Source organism: Sander vitreus, chromosome 4, assembly GCF_031162955.1.
Source record: "Sander vitreus isolate 19-12246 chromosome 4, sanVit1, whole genome shotgun sequence".
NCBI lineage: Eukaryota > Metazoa > Chordata > Actinopteri > Perciformes > Percidae > Sander > Sander vitreus.
In genome coordinates, this window is record NC_135858.1 from 15,623,882 (window position 1) to 15,643,751 (window position 19,870).

Sequence of the window (19,870 nt, forward strand, 5' to 3'; positions counted from 1 at the left end):
AACACAGTCGCACTGTAGTCTGGGAGTTGTAGTCAAGGATTATGGTGTTCAGTTTTATTTGCCATTTTCTGAAGAAATTAACACATTTCTTTTTAACATCCCTGAATGTTTTTATTTCCAGCCACTAAAATCATAAAATCCCTGTCTATTTTTTTGTGATCAATTTTGTATTGGTATTTACATACCATTATATAAGGTGAGATGAAAATCTTTGATTCTTGATGACAAATTGTACCCCAAAGGATTTGATATCTTTAAATTATTTATACGAGTTATTACTTTACACAGACACAGGTAATATAGACAAAAAGATGACTGAAAAACTTTGCACCAACTTACCTACATTACACACCTTGCATTACATATTGGTACAAAACATACATTGTGTTACAAACTTTGTACAAAGTCCAATGTAGTAGTCCTAGCTGTATTCAGCTGTAGCACTTCCTGTGAGCTTCAATCTCAAACATTCTGTAAACAAGTGTGAAGGTCCTAAATAAAATATGTGTAAACATGTATATCCTCCAGGGTTGAGGCCATTCATTTCAGAGCTGCTATAAGACTAATGAACAATATTAATAAGCATTGCTTTAAAATGGCATCCCCATATCTCTAATGGCCCCCAGTCTTACACTCACTTTGATATGTAATAACAAATACAGGGATATATTTGGTGCATGTAACAATGTAACATGGTTATATTTTCATATCCTACACACATGGATATTAGATCCATATATTTACAAGTGTATTCATGTCTTTTGGTATCAATGCTGCCTATCATCTCAACTTCTTTGTGTGAGGCTTTATGTTTGCACTTTGCAGTGGTAATGACAGAAATTTGTTTTCGGGTCTAAAAATACAAAAGGAATACGTTATGTATTTTTGAAAGACAGAGTATACGCAACATAACATTTTAAGTTAATGGCATCTGGAAGTTGCTGTAGGCTTTTTCTATCCTTTAACATGTTTAGTATAGTATAGTTAGTTAATAGTAAAGGATAGTTGTTTAGGCAGGTAGCAGAGTTTTGACTTTAATCTCAGCTGTTAACAGGATGATACCAGTGATGATTTGCAGTCATCAGATATGGACGAAACAAGTTAGTGGATGAAGTGTTGAACCACTGCACAGAATAGCACAGAGAAAGGTAATGTTTCCTTCTGTGTGTCCATTAGAATATGCTGCACACGTCCTGATTACAAAACTCCAAGATATCTGTTGTAAGGAAAATACATGTAAACATTAGCATTATTAACAAGTGTGAGGGTTAGTTTGATTATATGTTTGACAATAAAGCAAGTGTATTTGATTACAGTCGTACCAGAGCGTGTGCAGTTGAAGACAGTTTCTGCGTGACTGTAAAATTCCTCTCCAAGGATGGAGCGGTAGTCCATGTGGCTTGTGTGAACAAAACACTGAGTTGCGTCTTTGAACAGCAGATCACTTTCTCCATATTGCTGAGACTCAAAGAGCTTGAACTCTGCGTTTGGGTTGGCTGCCAAAGTTTCCTATAAAGGTTAGACAAAAAGTACTTTTACTTTTTATACTTTAAAGTACATTACTTATTTACTTTAAATGTTGAATGCAGAACTTTTACCAAAGTATTTCTACAGTGTGGTATTACTACTTTTACTTAAAGGAATATTATGCTGTATTTTCCTAAGAAAACAATGTATAGAATACAAAAGTAATCCCTCTCAATCATTACTTATGACCCACTAGAAGTGTGTGGCGGTGTCTGTCTTTATCTGCAGAGACCCTGCCATCTGCCTGTAACTTCTTATTTTGCTGTGTACGGGACATTTCTGGGCACCAGCCTTTGGGCACTGGGTGTGTAGCCCCCCTGCATGCGCAAGGACGCATCCTAGAGGAAGCTACAACTATGGCGGACACAGTGCTGAAAAAAACGCAAATATAGTGAGGCAAAACACCAAGTGGACAAAGCTTGTTCCAAGACGACAACAAAGCCGGGGTTAGCTTTCACTTTGGCATTCAATGCTGCAGGTAGTACACTGGGCAGGGTTCTGGCAGCGGTCAGGGGACGTGCGCGTCTGGTGTCGTTGAGGTGTTATTATGGAACCCACGCAACGTCTAGGCAAGACCCGCCCTTCAATAGGTCCTATCCCCTGACCAATCGGCTATCCTAACCTTAACCACTCAAGGTCAATGCCTAACCCCAACCAATCACGCTGCTTCGTAGGGCGGGACTTGCCTAGAAGTTATGTGGGATCCATAATAACGCGTCTTTGAGCCGAGGGGAGGAGGAGTGAATACTTCACTGCCCATAGTACAGTAAAACCAAATACTGGTATCAAATATCTAGGCAGATCAGATAATTCTTGATTTAAATCAGAATTTTGCTCATTTTAGACTATTTTACTCAGGAAAGTATCTAATAAGGCTGCTTGTTTTTAGACTTAAACTTACATATCTAAGAAATTTGTCTTTTATATTTTTTACTTTACTTTTTTTATACTGTGACATGAAATAACCCTGTCCTATATGCAATGGTAAGCACTGTGGAGTTTTGCATGAAGCGAAACAGAGAAAGGCACCATCAAGACTTTCATATCATCTGTCCCAAGCAGCAGCTTTAAGGGTTTACTGTAAGTGGTGGAGGTGCTGCTGAGCCACAGAGCGAGCGCTATAACGCTATTCTTGACAAATTCAAGAGGCAGCAGAGTCCTACGCAGTGTGTTTAAGGAAAACTGATTTAAAACACTAGCAATTATTTAGAAAATGAATCTGTTCACATAAGCTGACCTGTGACTTCATGAGGAAGTCGTACACTCGTGCCGTGAGCACCGGCCGTGTCATGATGATGTTTGGTGGGATGACTCCGAGGTTACAGCTCTCCCACTCTGACAACGGGGCCCGACGACCATCACCGCACAGCAGCTCATAGTCTGATGACGTCCACCCCTCTGCCCAACCGGTGGAACTCAAACCTGAAGTACAACATGACAAAAGTATAATGTCACATAATAAACAAACAGTATATTTAGCATCAGTGTGTGTGTGTGTCAAAACTTCATCTTGAATAATCTCACTGAGGATGTTGGCAAGAAGGTTGTGTTGCTCGAGGAAGGCCACGTCACCGTAGCTTTTACCACTGGGATCTCCAACCAGACACCTATGAATAATGAGTCAAGCATTAAAGGTTCAGTTCAGACAAATTACATTAAAAATAAACATTTTTTCACTTAGCCATAGTAGCATCCAGCTACACAAGTAGTTCTGATTTTGTTTGCCCAAGGTTTGAGATATTGGTCTCTAAACTTTTAGCCGCCACTCAAATACAATAGAGGTGGAGGCAGAAGTTTTTTTTTTTTTAATTAGAACTACTTTCTACTAGCCTGGATGCTAGCCGAACTTAGCCCCACCCACAACATTCGAGGTCGGGAAGTTCGCATTCTGACTAGAATCTGAGTATGACCATGTCAGGCTAACTTTCTACCAGAGCACCATAAATTTAATTCCATTGACATCAATTGTATAAGGGTGGCAGCAAATCTAAAAAACAAAAACCAGGACAAATAAAACCAAAACTATCTTAATGGCTGTATAATACAAAAGACAAGTTAGAAAATGTGCTTTGTCAATGCTCCACACCAGCAATCACAGATGAACAGAAAGCTCTGGTTCAGGTAAGCCACTGTGCGTACCTTAATGCGCCCATGTTGCCATAGTAACGTTCGTTGTGGTTGTCAGCGCAGCGTTTGGTGGCAGCCTCCCCTGTGCCTCCCAGACACACTTTACACAGATTCCCCCGAGAGCCAGGGAGGCAGCCTTTCCAAAACACGTCGTTGTACACTGAGGAAACAAAGTGGGATAACTGCAGCTACACTGTGTGTGAGGCTTCGTGCAATAATAAGTTTAAAATGCCAACAGCAGAAAGTGTAAAGGTCAAGAGGTCACTGCTCACAGAGAGGAGATATAACATGAAGAGGATTGCCATATAAAGTTGAATTCTGGTTCAATAAAGCTTTTTATGCGGCTCCACATGAATGATTCGATAAAGTACCTTGGTTTGGATCACAGGGGGAGCTGCTGTTATGCTCCAGGCTTAAGGTGTGTCTGTATGGCAGCAGCCAGCCTGCCGGACTGTACATGTGGCCATGACAGGAGCGCCGGCCTCCGAGGTTCCCGATGAATATGTTTTTGTTGGAACGCTTTGCCACAGCCACACCCACCACTGAGGGCAACACTGAGGAGGGAGACGACGCCAGTTTTTTAATGTAAAGACGACAATCATGTCAGCTACCTATAATATTGCACGTTGTTCGTTTACTGTGCTGTCGTACCGTCTGTCTCTAAGTGGGTTGATCCCTCAGCAGGAACACATTCTCCTCCTGAGAGTCCAAGAGAACACAGTGGAAACAGTTTTTCTTAAATAAATGAAGACTATGACTTCAGCTAATGTAATGATAATGAATTATTAAGTTCATAAAAAGTTACAAAAATAGTGACAAACTCGGTAGAATATTGCAGTTAATTGCAGTATCGTATACCTAATCTGGAATTTAAGTGCTGCAGCCAGAAAGGCCTGAAATACCTTCGACTGATGATCGGATTTGCCTCAATTACAATATCTTAATGATGAAAAGAATTACATTCTCCACAACACTGCAACAGTACAAGTAAGAGGAAATATAGGGAAGTTGGATCTTGTATATTTACATCAATCATTTGTTTAATGTAAGATTTTTATTTTATTATTATTATTAACCTATTGTTCTTTTTCTTTTCATTTCTATGCACTTGAGTTATAATTTATTATCAGATCTTTTATCATCATGGGCAGCCAGGCTTCTCCATTTTGTTACAATGGCCATTTGAACATTGCCTTATTATTATTTGCACAAATTCAAATGAAAGAGAATACAAAAAGAAAGAAAACAGTAGGAACAAAATGAAATAAAATAACATGACGGCCAATACATTTTCCCAGAGCCCATGGTAACGTCTTCAAATTGCATGTTTTGTCCAACCAACAGTCCAACACTTAAAGACATTCAATTGGAATTTTTGCTTCATAAATGCCTTAAAAGACTTGTTGGCAAAACTTGTCAATCTCATAATAGATTAAACGACTAATTGTTTCAGAAAAAATAAGACCATTAGTCAATAATATACAGTAGAAAAGACTCCAACTTTTGGAGTAGCCTCTTCGCTGTGATTAAATGTATTTTATGAATGTAAACAGTCTTACCATAATATTCTGTAACCACGGGGACAAGGCCACATTTTCCTGCGATGAAAGAGTGAGTTGCATCCAGTGAAACGGCGTCCAACTCGTCCCTCTGTAGGGAGAGTACACAGGTGGTTGCAATTTCAATTAAGTTGTTTTTCAAGTGTGATAACATTTTAACATCCCCAAATCCTGTGATTCATATTACTTACCTTAATTTTCTCGATACAGTCGCTCAATGAGACCGCTCTGACACACACCAGCGGGTCTGACTTTATACTGAGAGCCCACTGCTCACATTTCTTCTGCTCTGCCTGGCTAATACAGCACCATCGCACAACACTGTCCTCCAGCGAACTTCCTGAACACATACAGGTTCTGTGAGGTCATAAAATTACAGCCAGTCTGTTTCGAATATAAAAATGAACAATGTGGGTAAGCACCTTCATGTCCGAGACCTTTGAGGAGTGCCACATAATCTAGCCCCAGCACCTGACTGACATCCACATCATCTGGCAGAACAGCTAGTTTATCTGTCACATCTTTGAAGAGAAGGTCGTTTTCTCCAAAAGAAGATGAGTTGAAGAGCTGGAAGCGCTGCCTCTCTCTTCCTCGTTGGCCAAACAGCATCTAAACAACAATAAAGAATCCTTTAAGAATATTTTACTCGGGTACTACGGACATGTAGCATGGAAACAAATTGCGTGATGTTTGTGGGCGAAAGTGGGAAAACGATTGAACAAAAAAAAAAAAAGTACCTGCACCATAGTGAGAAATTTGCGAGCAATCTTGCGAAAGTTAAATCTGGTGACCATGCCGCCTCCTGGACCACGTCCCAGATTACAGTTTCTGTAGTGGCTGAGAGGAGCTTGTGTGCCATCTGTGCACAGTAACCTGAACTCATCTCTATCACTATCTGAGAGCACAAACAGAATATTAAAAAGAAAGCTGATGTTACAATCCAGTACACAGGATGTTAATAACCACCTGTTATGTTCCAAATATGTTTTACTGAACTGATTTTAAACTGAATGTTATTTAATATTAATTATATAAAAGCAGATATTGTTGTAATATTTGTTTTCATACAAGACATAGTGATCCTGGAATTGTCGATGTTTAGGTTTGAACTCTTTTGCACTTGTACTGATATCACATAGAGTGGCAGACGCTGGGCATTTTAAAATTATTTATCAACTCCTTTTAGCTTTTCAATTTCTCCGCTCAGTGCAAACTATTGCAGCAGGTAGAGCTCAGGTGTTACAACTGACTCAGGTTGGTGGTAAACTGTGTATTCAGCTCATCATAGCTGGTAGTTCATAGGTTATTGTGACAATTAATATACTAAAGATCGGCCCAAACACTTTTTCAGAAAATAAAAAGAGAATGATATGAGGGTCGATTTGCAACAAAAATATCATCTGGACTCAAACTGGGGACATTGCAATGACATGTTCGGCCACAAGACAGAATAAATGAATAAGATACTATAGGAACCTATTAGAAGATAGCTTACCTTCAATACTTTCAAGAGCTAAATGGTCCACAAATGCAACATCTCCTGTCCCACTCCTGAGACATCTGTGACAGAGTGAAAGAGGCAATAGAAGAAAGTCATTTTTATGCGGTCTCGACTGTCTAAATGTTTTAATTATAGCAAATGTGATTCATAGGTTTGAGAGCTTTGTTGATTCTTTGTTGAGCCTGACCTGAGGGCCCCTTGGCTGTTGTAGAAGGGCTCACTGTGGGACGTTTCGCAGTGGTAATTCTTCTGGCGAAGGTAGGACTTCTGGCCTTGGCACAAGGCGCACAGAGGTGGTGCCATGGCAGAAGCCCCGGGAACACAGCTGGCACTGAAAAAGGTACTGACGTCTGCTTGAGAGGAGAAAAGCAAGTCAGGGTTCCATAAACCAGAGGAGCAGAAATGCCAAAATAGAAATCAGAAAGAAGAAACTTCCACACTGCACTGTTTTCACAGGCAGCTGATAATAATCTCGTCACCCTGACTGAGTGGCTGCTCTTTTGACCAGCTCAGGTAGTTGCGGGACAATAAGAAGCCGAGTGGAAGACTCCATCCAGCCGTCCATCGGACCCCACTGTGACAGCTTCTTTGGCCCCGCAGCGATCTTATGTCCAAACTGATGTTTCTCACCACAGCCACAGACAGAATACAGCCTCCTGCAGGCCTCAGTGTCAAACAGATACACAGACAGTTTTACTGAAGAAACATGCTGAAGTGTCTCAGAAATCTCAAGTGCCCTACACCTACCGTCACTGTATATCTCCTTTGCGATGGCAACAAGGCCAAACTGCTTCACAGCAGAATAAACTTCTCCTGCATCTAACGTTACTATATCAGCACGGTTTGCCTGAAACAAAGAATTAACACAGTGAGTCTTAATAGTACAAGTGGTAGCTCAAATACCTTACTATAGTATATATATATATACACACACACACACACACACACACCTCTAGCACTGTAAACAGGTTATCCTAAAGAACAGAGTTAAACAGATAAATCTGCTGGGTTTTGGCATATATGGGGCTTAATAAGTAACAAGAAATTGCAGTGCAAAGACACCAAAGCTAGAAGCAGTCTCCATTAGATGGTCCTGTCCATCAAGTTTTTTTTCAACTTAATATCTTGTTCAGAACATACCTGGTCACAATTCTTTTTATTTAAAATTTTTGGGCATTTCTGCCTTTATTGGATAGGAAAGCAGAGAGATATGAAAGGGGAGAGAGATGGGGGGAAAACATGCAGGAAAACCATCACAGGTCGGATTCGAACCCTGGACCTTCTCGGTCGAGGAATAAACCTCTGCATATGTGCTCCCACTCTAACCGGCCACACTGGTCACAGTTCTTTAATACAAAGGACACGGATCAAAAACGTTTATGTAGAAAAATCTATATCGGTCGATTTATTGTTATCCGATTTAAAAAAATAAAAAAAACCTCAAGTATCGATATCGGCCTCAAAACTCCAGTATCAGTCATTCTAAACAAGAATTGAACTGTTTGGCCTTATTTATTGTTGCAGAAAGCTTTACAAAGCCCCTGACCAGATCTACCAGAAAAGTAATCTGTAAGACTTTATATGACACATTTCTCTGGGTTTAATCATCTCAAAACCACTGAGAAGAGTAGTAGAGTATCTGATTTAGAACATTTTCAACATCTGTTTTCTATATGTCTATTCTCTTTTCCAACTAAGGTTTTTACTTTCGATTAGTGTATGAGAATTTGTTAAGAAGAATTCTTTATGTATTTGTAAAAAACAAAACAAAAAACGGTTTATTGTATGAATTTAAGCTGTAATGAACATATAAAACGCACTTAACACGTAACTACAGCTACAGTGCCTTCTTTGTCGTTTGCACACTTCCAAAAAAAAATGAAGACATTGCATTTAAGGTGAAGGATGGCTCACCCTGATTCTATTGATGCAGTCAGTCGTGCTGGACGCTCGTATGCACGAGAGTCTGGCAAAAGCAGCTACATCAGCTGGCGGCAACACTGCCACCAGAGCTTTAGCTAGTTCTGCACACTTCCTCTGTTCAGGATCTGACACTGTGCACCACCGCATCTTCTTAGCTAACATGTAAGCAATAGTTCAGGAGATGAATATACATTTTGTACAGAATTAGTTATTTGTCAACTTCATGCATATTTTAGTAAGATGCAGGTATTTAATTTATTTATTTGCACATTCATTAATACAATCTAAAACAAACTTTGCATTTTGTTAAACTGTGAAAAGAGACAACATTTATAAATATTAAATCGGTTTTAATAATGACCACAAAAAGCTCCAGGAAGAGGACAACAATCTTGCCAGCAACAACCAAAAGTAAACATCTACAAAAGAAGACTTTAAAAACGTTCAACAACACAGTGAGTATGAACATAAAATAACTTAACAATGAAAGTAAATAACTAGTTCAGTAACATAACTCACCCCTGATGCAGCAGACAAAGATGAAAAAGAGTAAAAAGGCATAAAGTCTGCGCATTCTGTGCTGTTGTAGATCAAAGATCTGGACAAATCTGTTGTGATGTAGTCTGCAGAGCTCAACAGAAAGATATATTTTCTGTAAGTCTGAAATCCCTGAAACTCCTGCATAGATTTCTCAAAGTATTAGAGGCACTGGTACTAACGGATAAATAGAAAGCCTATTGCGCAAGGGCAGCTCCTCTGAAAACCGTAAATTACTTTTTGCACACATATGGAAAATATTTAGCACCGTCTGTCACAAGGACTACCCCTATCCAACGTTTCTGCAGATTTTAAGTGTAGATGAGGAAGTGGAAGCTGCTGTAGGAACTAGGCTTTAATGTTTTTAGTTTTAAAAAAAAAAACATATTTACACCTAGCTGTTGAAGTGATCAACCTGAGAGCATTCATTCAGTCAGAAGACGATCTCTCCGAGTTAAAAAGTGACGCCATGCCAGGTCTCAGTCCCATTACATCAAACTCAGTTCATTTCAAGACAATATACATGATATTCAACAGGAATGAATAAATAAAAATATGAGGACATTTAGATTTCTTCCTTAAAAGCTGAATACAGTAGAGGTATACATGTTCAATCTAAAATATGTACCAGCTGGTGAACAGTTTTCTCATTCAATTATTGTGTCAATCTTTGTGTTACTTTAACAATAAGCAGTTGTAATTACTTTTGTGTGTGAGGCACTATTCCCTGTCATGTTGTAAACACAGAGCTAACTGTCTTTTCTGCTTTCCGATGGAGAACAGAAACTCCTGAAGCCTGGAGGGCAGTCTGTAACTGCTGGATCCTCTCTGCATGTAGCAGCATCGTTGGTTTCCGTTTTGCCAGTTCAGTGGACAGTCTGTTGATGCGCTCCTCCAACTGTCAACATCAAGAACATTGACTGTGATTTCATACCGCTTCGCCTAATGTGACCTGTGATTGCTAACTTTTTTTTACAGTCAATGATTTAAGGTTAGGACCGCAAAAGAAATGCATGCAGAATTTAAGCCCTCAGTGTAAGTAATTTGGGAAGTCACCTTTAAATAACTTTCCTCATGATCAGCATTTCTTTTTCTCATTCCGGTCAAAGTGTGTGGCTACAACATACATTTTTCTCATTTTCTTTTTTTTATTTGTTAGTCACAGTTGGTTGTAGTTACAGGTGGTTAAACATGTTGCATAAAGATGTGAGAAATCATGCTCATAGAACCTAAATCAACACAAGAATTGAAATATATTTGAAAAAATGAAGACACACTTGATCAATGTTGTCTAAACTTAACAATGAGATTTGTGGTGCCACAATTAAATGAGGACTGTATCTTTAAGAAACAATATATCAATCATCAATACATCATCTCTTAAGCTGCTTTGACAACCACCTCAACCACCAAGAGCAACGTGTTTTTAAAAGTGGCTGGCCAAAGCCAGGCAGTTACAGACAGAACTTCACCACAGTGAACTACGCAGCAGAGTAAAATCTGTGTGCATTCACGTGGGCGGCAAGCGCTTCATAACCCGACCACTGTAATCAAAACCGTTTGCCCTCCGGCACCTGCCCTCACTGAGATGACTGGAGGCGGCGAGTACCGCGCAGCTGTGTGAAAGCCCCTTAAAGTGTAAACTACTTATTTAAGTATTATGCAAGTGCTGAGAATTCTTGTTCAGTCATACTGTTTGCAACATTAATAAGAATTATCTTATTTTCCTACCTCCTTCAACTCTTGACAAACAGCATTTTTTTCCTTTTGTTCGTCTCTTCCACTTGTCTGCAGCCAACTTTGTAACACCTCTTTCAGTTTGTTCCATGCCCTGAGTCGACACACACAATCAAACGTTACAACTGTGCTCAACAACGTGAGAACAATAAGAAAACTGTCACAGATTTCGTACCGGAGCTGCTTCCTGTCCTGTTGGTATGTCATCATGTCCAGCTGAATGCTGAGCATGTCTCTGGTCAGAGCTGAAGTTGGATCCATCGCTGCTTCTTCTACGGTTTCTCCACTGGATGCCCTCAGATGTACGTCTTGAAGAAGCACAACAAAAAAGTTGTTTAAATCTTGGCATATGTAATGTTCTGCTTAATCCAAGCTAGACAATCATGTTATTTTATAGTGAATACAAAATAAAAAATAAAAACATACTTGGGGAAAAAGTGCAGGTACCTGAATGAGCTGATGAGTGTTGTTTAAAGGGGGAGCCAAACTGATGAAGCAGCACAAGTGAAACGTCTTCAAAACCTGAGCTGTTAGTCTTCCCCAACTTGCAAAAAAAGCAGACGTTATAGCCCAATTCAAGGTACTTAATTTAGCTTTGAAAGTCAAACAGGTGATTATTACCGTGTCTTCAGTCCCAGTGGTCATAAAAGCAGAGGGGGGTAAAAGAACGTCTTGGGTTTGGGTTTCCTGACGACAGTCCATAGCGGACATGTGCGGTCCAGAGGGTGACACATTCGATGTGATGATGCTTTGACATGTGGAGGTAACAGGGACTTTAGCAGGATGGAGGCAGGATGACGCTGCACAATGGCCTCCCTGTGAAGGATGACTAAGCTGCGAGGGTTTTGGAGCTGCTTCAGCGCTGGCGACGACAGTCTGCTTTTGGGTGCTAGAAAAAAAAAAAAAAAGAGGAAAAGCTTTTGTCAGTGCCTTATGCCGAGTGAGAAAGATTTCTAACATGATGTTTCAATGTAAGCAAATTTCTAAATTTTAAAATCCAAGTCTAGTATTAAAAAAACAACGTATATTGACTATGTAGAAAAAAAAACTACTTTATTTTCAGTGGAGACTCAAACAGTTCCTCGCAGCGTCGTGGCTGACGTCGAGGGGTACGGCTGAGTGATCTGCAAAAAAATGAAAAACTCTGTAAGACTGAGTCCAAGTATGGAACGGAGATTTACAGCCCGTGAGCGGCTCAGACTCACAGCTTGCTAAGCACTCCATCTTCAGCTTCCTGCTCCTCTGAGTCAAATGGAGAAACACTTTTCAATCCAGGTGTAGTCAAACAGAAGGTCACGCTCTTTTTCAGTTGCCCTTTGACCTCTTGCTCCCTTCGTGGTTTACACAGCGCCCGCTGCATCCACCGCATCGCACAGCGCTTCACCACTCTCTGGAGATGTCGTGACCTCTGCAGGACACAGGCAGACTTGATGAAATGATACTCAAATGTAACGTCTGAAGTGACACTAAATTAATTAACACCCACCTGCTCTTGGCTGTGTTGCGTTAGGCTCGTTGTGAGATCGTTCATGTGAGCAGCGTACGTGAGGATGCGCGCCACGCCCTCCCTCAGCAGCTGGTCTCTGTAGACGTGTGCAGCTCTGGCAGTCTGCTCTTGTTTTCGGCGCTGCTCTGTGACGCACAGTCTCCATCCGTACAACACCTGCAGCAGGTTCACAAAACAGCATCAAGACCGTGTGAGCACACATTTCTCACAATTCAATGCTCAATTTTGAATCAAAGAATGTGCAGGCAGGTGTTACCTTGGCCTGAAGAGTAAGGGACCAGTGCCAGAGCGCTCGCTCCGTCTGCTTAGCTTCTCTCCGCCTGTGCTGCAGCTGTTCACAGAAAGGAAAGCAAAGGCCAGTTTAACTGCACTAAATCAAACAACATGCATGGGTCTGACTGTCTGACCTTGTTCCATATAGAGAGCTGAACAAGACCAATTCTCTCCCTTTCCCTCTTTACTTTTGGCTAACATATTCATTTTAAAAAGGGGTACACAAGCAATTTTATTTCCATATCCTAATTCCATAAAGTTAGGGGACATGTGAGACAATTAAAAAACAGTAGAGGTTAAGATATTCTGACTTTTAGTCTCTATGGTGTCGTTGTTAAATAAACAACCACTAAATAGATTTGTAGTAACCAAACACAGACAGACAAACCACAAAGGGTTTTTAATCTTCGGATTTGCAGATAAGCATAATACAAATCTCATAATACAAAGGCTTGGGATTTAGAATGCAGACAAAAACATTTTCCTCCGGCATCACTGTTTTTAAACCTTTCACGCTACGCTCCTCCTAGTCAGTTGGGATGACTGGAAGTCACTGAGAGTCTTTGATTTGACTTGGGGACAGCTGTTAATCAGCCCACAGGGCCTTGACATGGGAGGGTCGCCTTGAGCAAGGCAACATGTCCCCAACTGTGCGTTTAGTGTAAACATTTTATTTTCCCCCTGGGGATCCATGTAGTATCTCCTCTTCTTCTATGAATTAAAAAAACAAACAGGATCATGTGCTATTACAGTTTCACCCATGTGGAGGTGCTATTACACAAGGAAACATTGGAATAACCCAAGGTCATCTCTTATTTATTCTAATCCTTTCCCACCAGCTGCAGCTTCCAATTAGACTTTTACACAAACATGTCTTTGTTAAGGGACTATGGTAAGATTTACCATGATCACACAGGAAACAGGGAGGTTTCCCTCTCCCTTCCAGGCTAGTTTCTTTTATAATGGACCTTCTTGTATTTAGTCTCAAAGCAACTTTAAACATTGGTATTAATTTCCTGGAAATCATGTAATCAGAAATATGATAACAGAAATCCCCCTCAAACTCCCTATTGTACACAGCCTTTCTGAAGTTCCTTCAGGGTGATTTTCTTCCTCACATTGTATATTTACATTCTGACCATCTCTGCTTCATATTCTCTCATGATTAAAATGAACACACATAGCTTATGCAAATAATATATGTATTGGAATACAAATAAGCGGAGCCACAGAGGACATTATACAACTGGTTTTACTGGCTGAGTATTGCTCTTAATGACAACTACCGTGATCTTTATGTGTAAACTCAGGAGTGTTTACGTGGCTAAAGTGTTAAAAAGAATATCAACAAACCTGCATTTTCCACTGTTCAAAGTACGTCTGGCACATCTTTAATCTCAGGAGAAGGATTCCCTGTCGTTTCATTACCTATGAAATAATCACATTTTTCAAAACTTGTGTCGAGAAGTCAACAGTGTGGCTTTATACAACAGTTAAAGGGAAATTAAGTTACAACCTTATTTTTCTGATATTGGTTGTGATGCTTATTCCAGGCTTTCACTGCTTTAGAAAGGAGTTTGGAGTTGTGGCACTGCCTGGCTTTTTCCATGCATATCCTCTCTCTCCGGGCATTCCTGGTCTGTTTCCTCCATTGTCTGAAAGACTGCAGCAGCCGCACTAAACAGGAAACATCAAGCTAAAAAGTGTGAACAATTCAGGTACATGTGTCTAATCTTAACAGTATTCTGACCCAAAAGTTACTTAATAGTTGTCAAATCAGAGGTGAAATACTATGAAAACAGTGATGCAATAGTCAAAGTAGATGACGATGGCTCGCATTTGTCTGTGAGATAAGAAAACATTGTGGAAAGGATTTTTTTTTTTTTAAGAAAATCAAGATTTTTTTGTAATGAATGTTTACAAAACTTAAACTGTCAAACAGTTTGTAACAATCTGTTTTCTTGGGTCTGTATCATTTGGGTTTTCTTTGTGTGAGGGTCTCTCTTCATTACAGCCGGTGTTGTATTGCATGTCAACTTTTGAAAGTTGACCAATCAGCTGTCAGCAGTAAGACTGAGAGCTAATCAAATCACATTTAACTAACGCTTCCTGCTATAGGAAGAAAGAAATGTACATTACTACCAAAATACTTAGAAAAGGTGACATTCAGGGAAGGGAAGTGACATTCACAGAAAAACTTGAGCTGCTAACGGAAAATAAATACTGGAATTGTTTTGAAAATATACTGCACTGTATGTGGCCACTGTAAGGAGTTATGTTGTACCTTGATTTATGGAACTCTGAGCCTTGTTGACTGCTTCCCACTGCTGGTGGCGCATTGACACTGCACATGCTGTTGCTTTTCTCCAAGCAAGAAACACCTAGACAGATTTTGCACAGAAACAGCAGTAAGCAACGGAATAACTATGATGTTTTGCATATGAGGGCACTGTACTGCTTTATAACCTTAAGCTGAAGGAAATGCAGAAAGTGACTCTCTGCTCTTTGCTCTGTGAGCCTGTTCTCTGCGTGCAGCACTGCGTTCTCCCTCCAAACACACAGAACCGTCCTGGAGAGATAATATTGAGACAGAGGAGATAAAGCTGACATGAATCATTCAAATGGAGAAAATGGGAACAGATGTCAGACCTCAAAAGAGAATACGAATTTGTGTTCAATACCTGAGAAGGTTCTGTTTTTGTTGCCCGTAAAGTTCCTCTGCATGACTATAGATCTGACGCATCTGTAGATGGTGTGCCTGTGAATGCAGCAGGTGACAGTGTATCAGATGTATCTATATTACGCCAACCTTAAGAAATGATGCGATTACAAATGCAGATGTACCTTCCAGGCCACAAACGTGCGTTTGAGGAGTTTAACTTCATGGTAATGCTGCATCTGCTTCAGTCTGCTTATTTTCACTCTCTGGCTCTGAACAAACTGACCAAACACACAAGAGCTATTAAAACACACACATAAACACACACACATAAACACACACACACACACACACACACACACAGTATAACTATGCATATGATTCGTGTTGGTATCTGTAACACTGCTTCCTGGAGTTTCTTAAAAATATGAATATACAAATTACATTGTAAACAGATGCGAGCTGTGTTATAATCTAATGGCGAGCTTTTAAATGAGATGCATACTGTATGTAGGTCTTGTAACATAAACAGGTCAGTTTCTGTCTTTCTTTAAACCTTGAGCCAAAAGAACAGATGCCTATCAAATATAATCTGAACACGTGTTAGAGCAAATACTACAGAGTTACCTTTTTCCATTTTTCCACAGCCCATCTCATGCAGCGCAGGTCACCCTGATGACAAGCCTGCTGCTCTCGATTTCTCCTGACATGCAAACAGATGCGTTCCGAATGTAAGTGTTAGCCAACAGACGAGCAAGTTTCACCATTCTACTCAAACACTTCTGCAGCACTTAGTATTGCTTCACCTGTCTCGTATCTCTGTGCTGTTGTCCTTCCACTGTGTCATCGTCTTGTGAAGCATTCTGTGCAGGTACAGACGGTCTGAAGCCTTGTGTTTTTCCTCTTCTTCGATCTGCTGCTCTGTCCGTTGTCTCCAACGAGTCCAAGCTCTCTGCAAGTGGTAGCGCTCCTCGTGTAGAATTGCCTTACAACAGTGAGTTATCTGTCAGTATCTGATACACACCTGCACTCAACATCATTTGTTTCCATTTATAGCTAACATACCATCCGCTCAGAAAGCATCTGCTCCTTGTGTTTCTCTGATTGTCCCCACCAGGTGTAAAACACCAAAGTGTACTGACGCTGCCTGATAATACAGTGATCAAACAAATCATGTGGAGGCAACAGACAGGTCAACCCTGCTTGGTCTGGAAATTAATCACAACACAAGTACAAATCGGGGGGTTGGTAACTAACTGGTTATAGACTTCGGCCTTGTGTCTTCTCTGTTTGTGGAGTCTTCTCTTCAGAGTGAACTCAACCCACGAGTCGAAACAACGAGGCAACATGCGTTCAGCAAACCAAATTTCTGCACGATGCTCCAATTTCTGCAGAAAAACATGTTTTTGAGTTTGCAATTAACCTATACTACACAATATGTTTACCTACATTTTGAATAAATTTATAACTTTAATATAATGCGTCCTTATCGCTGCTCTGTAAGTATTGTTCTTGTATTGGATCTTAAGAATACCCGCATGTGTCTCTGTTCAGCAAGTTTCTCTCTCCAGTGGTGTAAACAGCTGCTCAACAGGAATGATCTGTAGAGAGAGAACAACAAGTCCACATTTATATCCAAATCATGTAAACAGGAACAACTTTATATGAAATATGCAACATGTTTGATGCTAAAAACTAAAGCAATTAATATATTTTTCTCTCTAGGGCAAACGTGTAAATAAAAGCACCTGTGGTTAGTCAGTGCCATTTCTGTTAGGGGTTGAAAGCTCTTGTCTTCAGCCTCCTCCAGACGGTCCTGCCACAGCTTCCAATACTTACATGCTATCTAAGAAAAACACAAGCATTGAATGTTTACAACGTTACTTAACATATGTAATTGACTCTGTAATTTCAGGATGATAAAGCGTTCATCAATTACAGTTTGATGATAATGTTGGACAGCCATGTTGTTGTTCAGTCTGTGCGTTTTGTTCCCGATGACGTTAAGCGAAAGTCCCATCAGTCCAGCACGCTGCAACAAGAACACACAGTGATCAATACATTAAATGGCTGCACGCTCTACTTACATGCAGTCGCTTCATTTACTCTTTATCTTACCAGTAAATGATGATGATGATGTTGACTTGCAACCCTGTTTCTTTCAGCCTCTTCTCTGCACACCATCACATCTACTGACAAGCTCAAGAATCAAACAACTGTACTGATAATTATAGGCCCTTACTATCCCTCAGTTGACTACGTATGATGCTGTAGTTGGTTGAAAAAGGAAGGTGTGTTTATTTTATGTTTGGATTAGGATACAAGCTCTCCAGCGCTCAAGTGCTCTGCGCTGGGTGCTCTTTATGGCCAAGTGCCCTGCAGCTTGCAAACGGTCCTCCTCCCTCTGTTTACGATGCAACGCACTGCTCCATTTACTCCAACACATCATCACCAGATGGAGGGCGCAGGTACGCTGAACCACAGCTAAAAAAAAAAATGGAAAAAAATAAATCAGAAAAGAAACTGTAATAGAAAATTGAGTAACCAGGCTTAAAAATAACAACATGACATGTATGTATGAATGAACTTGTGGTTTCTATTAAATGAAGAAAGACAGGTAAGTTATAATGACCTTGTGACTTTTTCTTGGTTTGGAGACAAGACACATAACTTTTCCAATGATGTAATGCTTTTCTTTTTAGTCTGAGGATGAAATGAAGTGCAGCTTTGGATTCTTTCTCCTTCTGGCAACAAGCAGCTGTGTGCATTTCTGTCCAATGAAGCCAAGTCTTGGGAATAAAAAAAAATAGATGTTTAAACATCACCACACCAAACACAAAGGAAGGAGATCAGCATTCATCATCACACAAAATGTTGACAGAATATGAGTCATGGGTGCGTTGGATTATTATGCCTTTACCCTGCTCTGTAAAGATAGTGCCTTCTGTTTTAGGGCTTGATCCTCTAAAGTGTGAAGGACTTGATGCTGCTGCAGCCGAGTTTGCCACAAGCTCCACACTGAACTGCGCAGATGAACAAAACACAACAGCGTAAAACCAATAATCCACTAAACATTTTAAGTGTAGGTCTGATTTGTAAATACAATAATCTTACTGCAAGGTTGCAAGTCTGTTCAACTCAAGAGCAGATTCAAGCATTCTGTTCTTCATTTGCTTCATTTCTGTGAAAACCTCCCATCGTTCCCAAACCAGACGCATCCGTTGCCTGTTAGCTAGATAAGGAAATATAATGAAACAATAATGACAAAAACAGCTGCTTTTGATATCTAACAAAACACAAAGCTATATATATATATATATATATATATTTGTATACAGTCTACGATATACTCTCATTGTATGTGCCAAAATCATACCAAATGATTGAGCATTTTGGACTTTGCTCTTCTTTTCCCTCTGCAATGACAGAAATGTTCGCCAGCTATGGAAAGCCAAGTTATACAGATAATACCTGCAACACAAAATACATCATTACAAGACATAACCACTATCTGTGACCAACTGTCTGAGGTACAGGACTGTATTGTGTACCTGTAGTGACACTCTGCCCGCAATGTAAGACTCCATTCCCTCCTGGACATCCACCACTCGTCTCTCCATCCTTCAAAGGCCCGTCTCAAAAGCACGCTGTTGTAGTGGGACCTGCAATGTGTAATATTATTTGAAAGCGTAAACAAACTGTGATCGTAGCTTTAAAGATTCAATTATTTCTTATTTCAACAACTCCAGTTTGCAAAATGAGTGTAACATGTTACTTGGCTTTATAAGGAAGAATTCGACCAAAGGTGTTATGCATCCATATCTTCAGGAACTTCCTTGCCAAGTGCCTAGGATTGTTTTAAAAAGTTAGTCTAAATTATACATGATAGATTAAAGTGACACTACAGTAAATTAAGTGTATCAGCACCTTCTTCTTAGCTCCTTGAGTCTTCCACCTTTGTTCCAGCTGTATCCAACTCTGTAAGGAACCTTTCTGGTATGAACTTTGCGGACTTGTTTTCTTTCACCACCAGAACTGACACAGCTTGATCGAGGTCTTACTGGATCTGGCGTTCTGGCGTTACTTTGCATTATATTAACTAATGTACAGAACGGTAGAACCACACCATCATATATGAAATAAAAGCAACAAAGACCGAAACCTTACCGCAGTTTTAAGTATATATCATTTTGAAGAAACTGTTTAGGTAACTAGCTAGTGCCGCGCGTTTGTTTTTCCTTGTCACGTGAACGCTGGTGTGACACTAGGATCTGTTGGTCTGTTCCAGTCGTCAACGGCAACAGGTTGCGCCGATGCTCTGCGTGGTACACACTACTGAGTTCAGGGGGGTGTCAGTGTGTCGTTTTCACAGTGTTTAATAATCTTATCAGGCTGGAACTGAAGTGATGGTTATACGACCATATCTTCTATATAACAGTTGTAATTGTATTTGGTGCGGTAGGAACACATCTGGGGTCCTTCCAGAGTAGTGGCTACGCGCAATATAGTCCTGGATAGCC

The 19,870-nt window shown here is 40.2% G+C and overlaps 2 protein-coding genes across 5 annotated transcripts; both read right to left on the minus strand.

Moving 5' to 3' along the window:
- Positions 1-26: 26 nt before the first annotated feature.
- On the minus strand, positions 27-9,553 carry sxph (saxiphilin). Of its 2 annotated transcripts, XM_078248632.1 has the most exons (17): positions 9,157-9,553; positions 8,629-8,792; positions 7,462-7,561; positions 7,194-7,370; positions 6,902-7,064; positions 6,709-6,773; positions 5,951-6,108; positions 5,636-5,822; positions 5,405-5,553; positions 5,214-5,304; positions 4,306-4,353; positions 4,026-4,208; positions 3,667-3,814; positions 3,052-3,134; positions 2,765-2,949; positions 1,323-1,509; positions 27-1,216 (listed from the first exon to the last, which is right to left on the minus strand). In XM_078248632.1, exons 1-17 carry the CDS (start codon positions 9,209-9,211, stop codon positions 1,173-1,175), a joined length of 2,187 nt encoding a protein of 728 aa, XP_078104758.1. In that variant the 5' UTR covers positions 9,212-9,553; the 3' UTR covers positions 27-1,172. The 2 variants fall into 2 exon arrangements, with proteins under 2 accessions (XP_078104758.1, XP_078104759.1); XM_078248633.1 differs by lacking the exon at positions 8,629-8,792.
- sfi1 (SFI1 centrin binding protein) lies at positions 9,553-19,841 on the minus strand. Of its 3 annotated transcripts, none has more exons than XM_078248630.1 (31): positions 19,278-19,841; positions 19,126-19,197; positions 18,902-19,012; positions 18,727-18,821; positions 18,465-18,582; positions 18,271-18,373; positions 17,983-18,139; positions 17,673-17,834; positions 17,469-17,539; positions 17,290-17,382; positions 17,099-17,196; positions 16,885-16,951; positions 16,608-16,738; positions 16,416-16,497; positions 16,157-16,335; positions 15,978-16,053; positions 15,536-15,631; positions 15,373-15,449; positions 15,158-15,260; positions 14,976-15,072; positions 14,208-14,368; positions 14,045-14,119; positions 12,675-12,749; positions 12,398-12,574; positions 12,117-12,319; positions 11,964-12,035; positions 11,533-11,800; positions 11,359-11,398; positions 11,087-11,219; positions 10,906-11,005; positions 9,553-10,072 (listed from the first exon to the last, which is right to left on the minus strand). In XM_078248630.1, exons 1-31 carry the CDS (start codon positions 19,439-19,441, stop codon positions 9,905-9,907), a joined length of 3,624 nt encoding a protein of 1,207 aa, XP_078104756.1. In that variant the 5' UTR covers positions 19,442-19,841; the 3' UTR covers positions 9,553-9,904. The 3 variants fall into 3 exon arrangements, with proteins under 3 accessions (XP_078104756.1, XP_078104755.1, XP_078104757.1); XM_078248629.1 differs by having other exon boundaries at positions 11,359-11,455; XM_078248631.1 differs by lacking the exon at positions 19,126-19,197 and having other exon boundaries at positions 11,359-11,455.
- Positions 19,842-19,870: the final 29 nt, after the last annotated feature.

What these genes read in the sequence shown, in the direction of transcription:
- sxph (XM_078248632.1), bottom strand. Translation starts at nt 9,211, where the DNA reads ATGCGCAGACTTTATGCCTTTTTACTCTTTTTCATCTTTGTCTGCTGC. An exon ending in CCCCTGTGATCCAAACCAAG is followed by an intron (nt 3,815 to 4,025) that starts GTACTTTATCGA and finishes TTGTTTCCTCAG; the next exon opens with TGTACAACGACGTGTTTTGG. An exon ending in ACTTCCTCATGAAGTCACAG is followed by an intron (nt 1,510 to 2,764) that starts GTCAGCTTATGT and finishes TAACCTTTATAG; the next exon opens with GAAACTTTGGCAGCCAACCC.
- sfi1 (XM_078248629.1), bottom strand. Translation starts at nt 19,441, where the DNA reads ATGCAAAGTAACGCCAGAACGCCAGATCCAGTAAGACCTCGATCAAGC. An exon ending in ATTCTTCCTTATAAAGCCAA is followed by an intron (nt 19,013 to 19,125) that starts GTAACATGTTAC and finishes TACACATTGCAG; the next exon opens with GTCCCACTACAACAGCGTGC. An exon ending in AGATGCTTTCTGAGCGGATG is followed by an intron (nt 16,336 to 16,415) that starts GTATGTTAGCTA and finishes CACTGTTGTAAG; the next exon opens with GCAATTCTACACGAGGAGCG.